The following is a 12,027-nucleotide window of genomic DNA, read 5'->3' as shown; positions in this document are numbered from 1 at the left end:
CCAGACACTTTGATTCTTGCACTTTACCCAGAATTCTCCTGTTTCTGTGTTTCTCCATGTTTGTGAGCACATATGTGAAAGAGAGCAAGTAGGCAATGATGGAGAAGAACAGTTTTGATGAGTCTTCCTAGGGATTTCAGCCCCAACCTATCCCCTCCGTCCCAGGTTGCCTGCTTCTGAGCTGCGCTGGAAAGGACAGTCATTGAAGGACAGAGTCATTAGCCAAACACTTAAGTACACACATACTTAAAGATAATTACAGGTATTTGGGAGATAAAAATAAATTTGTTATGGAGTCTGCCATCATGGAGCTTCAATGTGAGGGCTGGGGTAGGCTTTCCAGGTGGTGCTAGTGGTAAAAAACCCACCTGCCAATGCAAGAGACTTAAGCGACACTGGTTCGATCCTTGGGTCAGGAAGATCTGGAGAGACATGGCAACCCATTCCAGTATTCTTGCCTGGAGAATCCTATGGACAGAGCAGACTGGTGAGCTGCAGTCCATGGGGTTGCAAAGAGTCAAAGTATGACTATGGGCCGGCAGCATGGATGTCATCTAAGAACTTGTTCAAAATGTAGACTGTCAAGTTCAAAATCTGCGTTTCAGTAACATCTCCAGATGATTCACAGGCACAGAAAAGTTATAGAAGCAGAGGCCTAGAATACAAAATGGAAAGTGCTGAGATTGCAGGATAATTAGACTTTTTTTTTTTTTTTTTTAGTACTTAACATAAAATTATCTTGTTGGATTTTCATAACTCCGTGAAGTCAGTACTGTTTGTATTCTTATTTGACAGATTAAAAGGATGGGGATGCAGTGTCTAGCTTATAAAAGTTAGGAAGAGGTGGAGCTAAGTTTCCAGTCTTATCTGACTGGAAAAATATCAGGAGGGGAACTTAATGTGAAGGAGGAAAGATAGAAAGTCGCAGGTGGCATTTAAAGTACCAGAAATACCAGTTTTGTAATTAAGCTGTACTTTCTGTGAGAGTGAGTAGTGGGAAATAAAGTTGGAAGCATAGGTAAAAACCAGGTCATGCAGATCCAACTTAACTCATGTAGGTTCAACTCCAGTTATGCATCCAGTGTTGACAGTTCCTCATTTGAGAAAGAGATGGAAAACAGAAATTACTGTTTCTGTGAATAACATGTGACCTTTGAAAAGGATTTTTTTTTTTTTTGCCATACCACAGGCTACTTGCAGATTCCCCAACTAGGGATTGAAGCTCAGCAGTGGAAGCACAGAGTCCTAACCACTGGACTGCCAGGGGATCCTCTCAATTTTTCTTTCTGAAAGAAACTTCTAAAAGAGAAGTTGCTCAGTCCTCTCTTCGTACCCATAGTAACCTGTGAGACCGCGTGGCTTTATACTCCTGACTTGGGACATGGCCTCCTATTAGGTCAAACTGAGTCTACAAAGAGTGGCCCATTGTGCTAACAGGCCTGCTTGGTCTACACTTGCAGAAATATACTCTGTGATGGCCTGCATTTGGAGGCCTGAACCTCTTCGAGAAAGGTAACCTGTTCAACAAACGTTAAAACTGCAAATAATTAAAAGTGCTATGAAAGATGCCCAGACAGGGAACCAAAAAAGGACAGAAAGTTTCCATAAACGAAGCAATGTTTAAACCTGAAGAAACGAGAAGTTGGGATAATCCAATTCTGTGCCAAATCTTTGTGGTGTACCAGCTGGCTGGGTGTGTTAGCGACACTGACAAGTCTAGAGCCAAAGTTAAGAGAATAAATGGGAAAGGGTTAGAAGATTGGATAGGTCAGCAGGAAGCCAGTATTTTGGCGTCTATAACCATGTTCTGGACTTTGGGTATTGTTTGACAAAAAATGAAGAGCCTAGTGAAGGTTTGAAAGTGTGTACCTCATAGATAACAAGTTGCTGCATGTGTAAATCAGACAGTCTTAATAGGGCACTACTGTGGAAATGACTGAAGGATGGATGGATGGATGATACTAAAGGTGGGCTGAGATATACCTTCCGTTGTGATCAATTCTTCCTCAGTGTTCAGGAGTCTAAGAGGAGTCAAACAATAAATGGGTTTTTCAGACTAGATTTTCTTTGAGGAGCTCTGTACTACTGAAGTCTACAATACCTAGCATTTGATCATAAACATCACTATAAATGATAGTTGCCTTTACCTTCTACACAAATTGCCAAATTCTCATTACAGTAGTCCTATAAGGTGGGAATTATACTTGCTTTACCAATGAAGGTACTGAGCCTCGAGTAACCTGCCCAAGGTAACAAAGTTCATGAATAGTATAGCCAAAATTTGAAGCCAGGTCCATTAGACTCCCAAACACCTATCCCCTTAACAGCTACTCTGTAAAACTTCTATAGGAACAAGTAACCAATGGAATAGGCACTTGATGATTAAACAGTTTAGGCTATAAACATATTTGGAATTCTTCTAGGGGACTTTGTATTTACTTAAAAATACTTGAATGCCTGCTACATGCCAAGCAGTGAATACAGTAAACATACAGTAGTGAATGAAATGAACATGCTCCCTGTCTTCCTTCAGTTTACAGTAGTCATGGAACACATATCAAACCCCAAATTGCACAAATAACCTTAATCATGTTAAGTGTTTTGAAAGTAAAGTGTAAGGTGCCATGTAACAGGGAGATCTACTGATGGATGTCTTGGGTAATGAGTCTGTTGTCACAATCATATTTTTCTTCAAAAAATTTCTGGTTACCATTCTTTAATGGTTTCTGGCCTATGTTTTAACTTGTTATGGTAAAACAATTACCTGAGTAATTTTATTCCTTTCTAGAAAAGATTCTAATTGTGATCAGTCACAAGCAGACTGTGGGTTTAACATTAACAGTCATGCCTAAATCAATATGTCATTGTGACCTGACATGGTTTTAATACTATATCCAACAGCATTCTAGACTCCACGTTCTAGATGTGTCCCTGATACCCTGGTAGCTCAGTCGGTAAAGAGTCTGCCCGCAATGCAGGAGACCCAGGTTTCATTCCTGGGTCAGGAAGATCCCCTGGAGCAGGAAATGGCAACCCACTCCAGTGTCCTTGCCTGGAGAAGCCCATGGACAGAAAAGCCTGGCAGGCTACAGTCTGTGGGGTCGCAAAAGTCAGACACGACTGAGCGACCAAGCAGACAGCACACACTGACACCTTGAGCAGCTGGCCGTCCCTCCCCTTCCTGCGAGAATGAGCGTTCGGGCTTCCCTGATGGCCTCGTGTTTAAGAAGCTGCCTGCCAATGCAAGGGACACAGGTTCGATCCCTGGGCCAGGAAGGTCCCACGTGCCACGGGGCAACTAAGCCCATTCGCCACAACTACTGAGCTCAGAGCCGCAGCTGCTGAGCCCGCGCACCTAGAGCCTGTGTCCACGAGAGAAGCCACCCCAGTGAGAAGCCACGCCCTTGACAGAGTCGTCCCCGCTCACCAAACTAGAGAAAAGCCCAAGAAGCAACAAAGACCTAGCACAGCCAAAAACAATTTTTTAAAAAGAACAAAATAGTTATTTTTTCCAGGCATCCCTATCCATGTTCTTTCTTTCAGTCAACCAGATGAACAAATCAGAATAGCATCAGACAATATTTTTCTAAAAAGATTTCATATTTCTCCCTTTCTCTCCTTCCTTACCATGCCCCTCCTCTCCTCTTGGTACAAGCCGTCTGTTGGATTCTTGCTGTCTTCATAACTGATCTCACAATTTATATGATAACACTTGTGTGTGAACTACCTTTTTTCATGTAAGACTTTTGGGAACAGACCTCGTATTTTATCTTTTCATACCTCCTTGTCAAGTGCATAGGTGCTAGTCAGTAAATAATGGATTTGATAACATGGCATATAGGTTATGGGACAGCATGCTATTCTTTACAAAGTGCTTAGGCAATTATACCATTTGTTCCTATATCAATCTTATGAAGCAGAGGTAAATAGATGAGCACAATGAGGCTCAAATATGTCAAAAGCTTTCCCAAAAATACAATTTCTAAGCAATCAGTTCAGTTCAGTTCAGTTGCTCAGTCGTGTCCGACTCTTTGCGACTTCATGAATCGCAGCACGCCAGGCCTCCCTGTCCATCACCAACTGCTGGAGTTTACTCAAACTCATGTCCATCGAGTTGGTGATGCCATCCAACCATCTCATCCTCTGTCGTCCCCTTCTGCTCCTGCCCCCAATCCCTCCCAGCATCAGGGTCTTTTCCAATGAGTCAACTCTTCGCATGAGGTGGCCAAAGTATTGGAGTTTCAGCTTCAGCATCAGTCCTTCCAATGAACACCCAGGACTGATCTTTAGGATGGACTGGTTGGATCTCCTTGCAGTCCAAGGGATTCTCAAGAGTCTTCTCCAACACCACAGTTCAAAAGCATCAATTTTTCAGCGCTCAGCTTTCTTCACAGTCCAACTCTCACATCCATACATGACCCCTGGAAAAACCATAGCCTTGACTAGACGGACCTTTGTTAGCAAAGTAATGTCTCTGCTTTTTAATATGCTATGCAGGTTGGTCATAACTTTCCTTCCAAGGAGTAAGCGTCTTTTAATTTCATGGCTGCAATCACCATCTGCAGTGATTTTGGAGCCCCAAAAAATAAACTCTTGACACTGTTTCTACTGTTTCCCCGTCCATTTCCCAGGACGTGATGGGACCAGATGCCATAGTGACATACAAAAAAGGAAATGCTACAAAATGATCCAGTAATAACCTCTCTCCACATTTCCCAAGTAAACTATTAGCTTGGATGTGTGTGTGTGTGTGTGTGTGTGTGTGTTTAGTCATGTTCGACTCTTAGCTACCCTGTGGACTGTAACCTGTCAGGCTTCTCTGTCCCTGGGATCTTCCCAGGCAAGAATACTGGAGTGGGTTGCCATTTCCTTCTCCAGGGGATCTTTCCAGTCCAGAGATCAAACCCATGTCTCCTGTATTGGCAGGCAGATTCTTTACCACTGAGCCACCAGGGAAGCCCAGCTCTTTAGAAAGTCCCTCTTTAAATCCTATCTCCTCAAATCTCCACTTAACCTCACTTTTCTCATTTGAAATGTGAAAATAACTGTTCTCCATCCCGTGGATTGTTGGAAATGCACTATACACTAAGAGGTAACCACATGTGGCTACTTAAATTTAATTAAAGTTAAATAAAATGTAAAATTCACTTCCTCAGCCACATTCACCACATTTCAAGTGACTAGTGGCTTCCACGTTGGAAACAGCAGATATATCATTACCGAAAGTTCTATTGAACAGTGCTGTGTCAGCACTAGGACTGGTCAAAGATCAGAGAAAGGGATATGATTGAACTGAAAACTCAGGCCATTGCCTGGTTGGTTTTGAGTGAGAAGGTTCAGTGGGTGGGTGGGAAGCAAGCTGACCTTCAGAACAGTGACATCACAAAGAACAGCTCACAGTGGCTCTGGAACACCTGGACTCCCAGACCACTCTTCCTAACTCATATCTAGGTTCCTGAAGCCTCTGCACATGTAGTTCCTGGAGCTGCTGGTATATTAAAATGTCATCTTCATCTTCTATCTGGGACACCATCATAGATTATCTCTCTCTGAGCACGATATGGAATTATCTACAAGCAACTCTTCTGGGAGAGACTAGTGCGCCTCAGCAAACAAATTTGGGGCCACTAGATAACCTTGCTCCGGCTGTGCAAGTTATCCTGGGAATTTCCTTTTTGATTTTGTTGGGAGTGGGAATGTATGCCTTATGGAAACGAAGTGTTCAGTCAATTCAGGTTATACTCTTTTGTTATGGAGAAATTTAAATAGTTAAGCATTGTGAAATTTGGTCAGTTCTCTCCCATATTGCTGCCACCCAGTTTTAAGACCATGCAGATGAGCCAGAGTGCACCTTTTGTCTCTGAAGTTGGTTGAAATTAGGTTAGCCTTAAAATTTTTCCTTCAATTAGGTTTTTGACATAAAAAAGCTTTCTCACAATGATCTTTGGCTTGCTTATAATAAAACAGATTAAAGAAGCTTATAACATGAGAAGGCAGCCTTATCTCCAGATTTCTTTGATCACGTATTTGTATTCATCTTTGAGTGTCTAACCGTGAGCCGGACACCATGTAGAGTACTTCTTATAGAATAGCACCACTAGTATAACTGGGATCTTGGGTTTTGCCTTTCTGTTCTTACTGTGCCTTTGCTCTGTAACTGATGAGGAAGCATGTATATGTTTATTTAGTCATTGCAATGAATATACAGGGGCTCTTTGGGGGATTAGGAGTATAACTGGCTGGAATTACAAGAAACATGTAGGATTTTATATACTTCTGTTTAATTACCAATAATAACAGCTATATTTATAATATAGTTAAAATCTTTTGAGAATCTCAACAATTCCATGAAATGGATAGAGTTTCATGTGACAAACAAGGAAAGAGGTGCGTTGACATTCAGCCTAAATTTAAGAAGATGGGCTTTAAAGAGGGCTTTGTTAAGAAGTGACTGGTTTACTTGGTAAATGTTGAAAGAAGTTATTATTGGATTATTTTGTAGCATTCACTTATTTTCATGCCACTCCTCTTGAGAAATCACTCACCTGCATTTCTCTCAACCTTCGAAAACCTTGCATGGTAGGCAGGGAAGGGATTATTGACTCCATTTTGTAGGTGAGGGAATTTGGTTATCACCTACCCAAGGTGACATAGATTGTAAATGCTGGCCAAGCTGAGATTCAAACCCAATTTTTAGCATTCCAAATTACATTTTCCAAAATCTCATTTACTATAGTCCAACTGATCGAAATCCTTAACCGGGATTTGTGTGTCTACATATTCATATTCTGCATTTCAATTAGCTAATAAAAGAAGAGAAGCCAAAACACCAAACTCTATCTATGCTACTCGGTTCTGCTCTTGTCTGGTTATTGCTTAATTCAATCAGATGAGTTCGCTGCCCTCCAGGCACTTCATCCAAGAAAAAGAGGTGTATAACAAGAGTGGTTAATAAACTTTGGAGTCAGACTACAGGGCTCTCTTGGTTTTGCCACTTCCTGAGTGAGCTGAGAGCAATCACTTAGGCTCTAAACCCCAGTTTCCTTATCTGTGAAATGGGTTTGATAACAGTGCCCCCTTGGGGTTTTTGTGAGGATTAAAGGAGGTATTGTATGTATAAAACTTAGCACGTAACAGTGCTCAATAAGCAATGCTAGTTATTATAAGGAAAAAAGGTGATTTTTTTTCTTTTCCTAGTTAGACTCTGTCCTAGCACCTTAAAAAAAAAATTTCCATGTCCAAGAAATCCAGCCTTTCAGACTGCTGTGTCCTAAAAGAATGTACATGGAAATCAGAATTCCTGGATTCCAGTCATGGCTCTACCATTTCCAAGTATATGACAATGACAGTGTACCAACTGGAAGATATCTAAATGATTACCTGGTGTTTTTTTTTTCCCTGCATAAATAGGTCATGCACAGGCAAGGAAACTCCTAGCCTGGACATGGACTATGACAAGGTACCAAATGGAAGGTATCTAAATGATTACCTGTTTTTTTTTTTTTTCCCTACATAAATAGGTCATGCACAGGCAAGGAAACTCCTAGCACAGAGCCTTGCATGAAGCAAGCTTTCAGCAAACATTATCTACTATTATAATCTTTATTAATTAGATGCAAATAATAATCTCTGATCTGCCTACCTCTCCACTTTGTGGTAAGTAAAGATCAAAAGACAAAATAGCTGTGAGGATGTTTTGTTAGGAATGAGGGATTATTATTACTATTAGAGGTTTTTTTTGCATCTACAGTAGACTGTGGCATTTCACGTGACTAAACAAGTAACGTTCAACTTCTGTTGTTTTATTTTAGAAAATACTGTTGTTTGCAATCACACTCTACAAACTTTACAAGAAAGGCTCAGATTTTTTTCAGGCTTTGCTGGTCAACCCAGAAGGGAGTGATCTCACACTTCAAGACAATAATATTTTCCTGTCTTTGGGTCTGCAAGAGAAGATTCTGAAAAAGCTTCAGACAGTGGAAAACAAAGTGAAGGACTTGGAAGGGATGATCATTTCCCAAAAACCTACCACAAAGAGGGATTACTCCTCTGAGCACTACTGCAGCTGCTCCGACTGCCAGAGTCCCTTGCCTACATCAGGGTTTACATCCACATCTGAAATGTGATGGACTCCAACTGTTTCTAGAAAAGCGCTCTTTTCCTCATGTGTGCGGTGGTGTATCAATAAAGACAGAGAACTATATTGAAATTACCTGGCCAGGACTGGTTCTCTCTTTAGCACGGCTGTTTCCACTTGTGTGTGTGGTGGGGTCACAAGGGGGATCATGGTGGCTAAAAATGGCTGAGATTGTGGGGCCAGCTTGACAGGCTGGAGACCATAAGCAGCCATATAGAAAAGGAACCGTGGGGGAGGGGATAGAAAGGAGAATGGTCAGGGATGTGACCTTGAGTTCCATGCTGAAGAGGTTGGATTAGATACAATGAAAACAGGAGAGTACTGTTAAGGGTGATGCTGTGGACTGTCCTATAGAGAGGGAGGCTGACTTTTGTCCTTGTTTTTGGTCTAAAATATGTGGCCTGGAATCTCCTTGCATTAATTATTCAGAGGTGGGCAAGGATGGGGCTGGAAATAAAGGAGATTGTTTGATTTTATCCAACTTTTACTAATTCTTACTCTGTGCTAAGAGTAAGAGCATTATGGTAATTCTTGGGAAACTGTCCTGAATGCTTCTGGGGCACTCAATTTTGCTGGTTGGATGGGAAATTTCAGAACAAGGAATTACAAAAACAATACAGGGAATTCAATGGAGGCCCAGTGGTTAGGAGCCTACACTTTCACTGCCAAGGGCATGGATTCAATCTGATACCGTGCAGGGCCCGGTGGGGCTCCTAGGCACAAGGTCTTTCTGTGTCCCCTATTTCTTTGATTATAGGAAATGACCTTCATTTAGCCTCCATGACTTTCCAAATTCCAGTGGGTAGATTCAAGCTGTTGTTAATTAGGGAAGGGCGGTACATGTGTGCATTCACGAGTGCTTGGTCTTGTCCGATGACTCTTTGCAATCCCATGAACTGTAGCCTGCCAGGTTCCTCTGCCCATGGGATTTCATGGCAATAATACCAGAGTGGGTTGCCATTTCCTACTCCAGGGTATCTTCCTGACCCAGAGATCGAACCCTTGTCTCCTGCATTGGCAGGCAGGTTTTTTTTAATCAGTGGGGCCACCAGGGAAGCCCATAATTAAGGATGGAGGAGATAGAAGACTAGGGAGAAACAGTCAAGAGCAGCCTTGGGGCAAGGTCCTGTTTCCCCATCAACAGCACAATAAGATCTTTGAGCTATTTTCCAGATCCTGAAACTTCCGGTGGGCAAGTTAATGATTAATGATGGTGTGCTGCCCACAGCATGGAGACCCTACACCAGTTGGACCTGAAGGTTGTTGATGCTGACTCCTACTTATGCACCACCAACCCATCAGAAGAATGTCCAGGAATTGATCATGCCATCTTTGAACAGTACTATAAAACTTTTTGCTATCGTCCCCAAGTGGGACACATGATTTTGAGGGCATTAGCCCACTGTGTCCCTCTTCGTCTGGCAAAGCAATAAAGCTATCCTTTTCTGCTTTACCCAAAACTCTGTTTCCCAGATTCAATTAGGCACCAGTGTACAGAGAGGCTGAGGTTTTGGCATCAGATCCCTGGTTGAGGAGCTAAAATCCTGCAAGCCATGTGGTAAAAAAAGAAAAGAAAAGAAAAGAAAATACTGAACAAGGGTCATATAATCTCAACTTATGTGAATTTTCCACATGTGAATCCTGGCTTAGTAAGGAGGGAAGAAGGGAAGGAGACACCTACCTACTGTTCCACGCAATGAGTGTGTCCCTGATGAGACAGATAGCTTCCTGGAGAGACGGTGGTAGGTGGTCGTCTCAGTGAGTCTCAGATTCCACAAACTTTGTTTGTTGTTCAGTCACTTAGACGTGTCTAACTCTTGGAGACCCCATGTACACCAGTCTTTGAGAGCCCATGGATCCCAGCATGACAGGCTTCCCTGTCCTTCACTATCTCCTGGAGTTTGTTCAAACTCATGTCCATTGAATCAATGATGCCATCCAACCATCTCATCCTCTGTCGCCTCCTTCTTCTCCTGCCCTCAATCTTTCCCAGCTAGGATCTTTTCCAGTGAACTGGCTCTTTATATCAGCTGACCAGAGTATTGGCACTTCAGCATCAGTCCTTCCAATGAATATTCAGGCTTGATTTCCTTTAGGATTGACTGGTTTGATCTCCTTGATGTCCACGGGACTCTCAAGAGTTTTCTCTAGCACCATAATTCAAAAGTATCGATTCTTGGGCACTCAACCTTCTTTATGGTCCAACTCTCACATCTGTACACGACTACTGGAAAAACCATAGCTTTGACTATATGTACTTTTGTCGACAAGGTGATGTCTCTGTCTACGTTTGTCATAGCTTTTGTGTGTGCTTTTTGCCACAACAAGTGTGATTACAGTCATTGAAACACTTTAACACCTAAATGAAATATTTTATGTGCAAATAAACAGTGACTTGTTGCCATACTCAAGAAAAACTGGCTGCCTTGTTCCACAGGAGACAATATAGCAGTCTCCCAAGTGGCGTCTTCCTAAGGGATTTCTGCAGGTAACTCTGATCATAACTTTTGTCTAGTGCATAGGAATTAAAATGTAACTGCTGAATAAAGATGAGATCATGCAAAAATTGGCTAGTGAATATAGGGTGGGGGCCAGGAAAGGCTTTGCAGAGAAAGTGAAACTCTGCAGAGAAACTTTGCAGAGTTATCCCATAAAGGGTTACATAGGCAGACAATGACATGGAAAGTATTCCTACTTGGAATAACATGGGGTTATCACACAGCCATAGACAAAAGAGGATGGCTGACCTGGTGGACAGAAAACTAAGATCATGGCATCTGGCCCCATTACCTCATGGGAAATAGATGGGGAGACGGTGGAAACAGTGTCAGACTTTATTTTTTGGGGCTTCAAAATCACTGCAGATGGTGACTGCAGCCATGAAATTAAAAGACGCTTACTCCTTGGAAGGAAAGTTATGACCAACCTAGATAGCATATTACAAAGCAGAGACATTACTTTGCCAACAAAGGTCCGTCTAGTCAAGGCTATGGTTTTTCCAGGGGTCATGTATGGATGTGAGAGTTGGACTGTGAAGAAAGCTGAGTGTTGAAAAATTGATGCTTTTGAACTATGGTGTTGGAGAAGACTCTTGAGAGTCCCTTGGACTGCAAGGAGATCCAACCAGTCCATCCTAAAGGAGATCAGTCCTGGGTGTTCACTGGAAGGACTGATGCTGAAGCTGAAACTCCAATACTTTGGCCACCTCATGCGAAGAGTTGACTCATTGGAAAAGACCCTGATGCTGGGAGGGATTGGTGGCAGGAGCAGAAGGGGACGACAGAGGATGAGATGGCTGGATGGCATCACCGACTCAATGGGCATGAGTTTGAGTAAACTCCGGGAGTTTGTGATGGACAGGGAGGCCTGATGTGCTGTGATTCATGGGGTCGCAAAGAGTCGGACACGACTGAGCGACTGAACTGAACTGACCTGGTGGACAAAGAGAATTTCGGGATGACTGAGAACTGGCTATTTCCAGAGCTACCATGAAGGATTTTGGCTTCAGGCAAGGACACATCCTCAAATCAGCTTTAATTCATGATGTGAACAGAACAGATGGGGTTTATCAATAATGTACATTGGCTGACAGTGTAGGTGGGAAGGTTTTTAATTGTGCTGCTGAAGGAGTGCCAATCAATCTTTTAAAGTCAGTGTCTCAATTTTTGTGCTAATTTTCAGTGCCTCCCTGCAAATTTCTAGTTTTCTTATCTTGGTTACCGATCTGGGCTATATCAAAAGGACCTAGAAGAGTAGAATGATGTTGAAACAGGGCACAAATTTTAAAAGAATGGCCTGAGGACATGACATAAACTGATTAGACCCAAATAGGTCCAAGATGGTGGACAAGTCAACTTCCACTAGACCTGGTGCCTCAGTATACACTCATT

At 42.4% G+C, this 12,027-nt stretch overlaps 1 protein-coding gene across 1 annotated transcript; it reads left to right on the top strand.

Annotated features, from left to right (window-relative positions):
- The first annotated feature begins 773 nt into the window (after positions 1–773).
- TMCO2 (transmembrane and coiled-coil domains 2) lies at positions 774–8,226 on the top strand. Its single transcript, XM_061122282.1, has 2 exons — positions 774–5,735; positions 7,812–8,226. Exons 1-2 carry the CDS (start codon positions 5,502–5,504, stop codon positions 8,124–8,126), a joined length of 549 nt encoding a protein of 182 aa, XP_060978265.1. The 5' UTR covers positions 774–5,501; the 3' UTR covers positions 8,127–8,226.
- Positions 8,227–12,027: the final 3,801 nt, after the last annotated feature.

This window comes from Dama dama, chromosome 20, assembly GCF_033118175.1.
Source record: "Dama dama isolate Ldn47 chromosome 20, ASM3311817v1, whole genome shotgun sequence".
NCBI lineage: Eukaryota > Metazoa > Chordata > Mammalia > Artiodactyla > Cervidae > Dama > Dama dama.
This window is presented reverse-complemented; position numbering and strand designations above follow the sequence as displayed.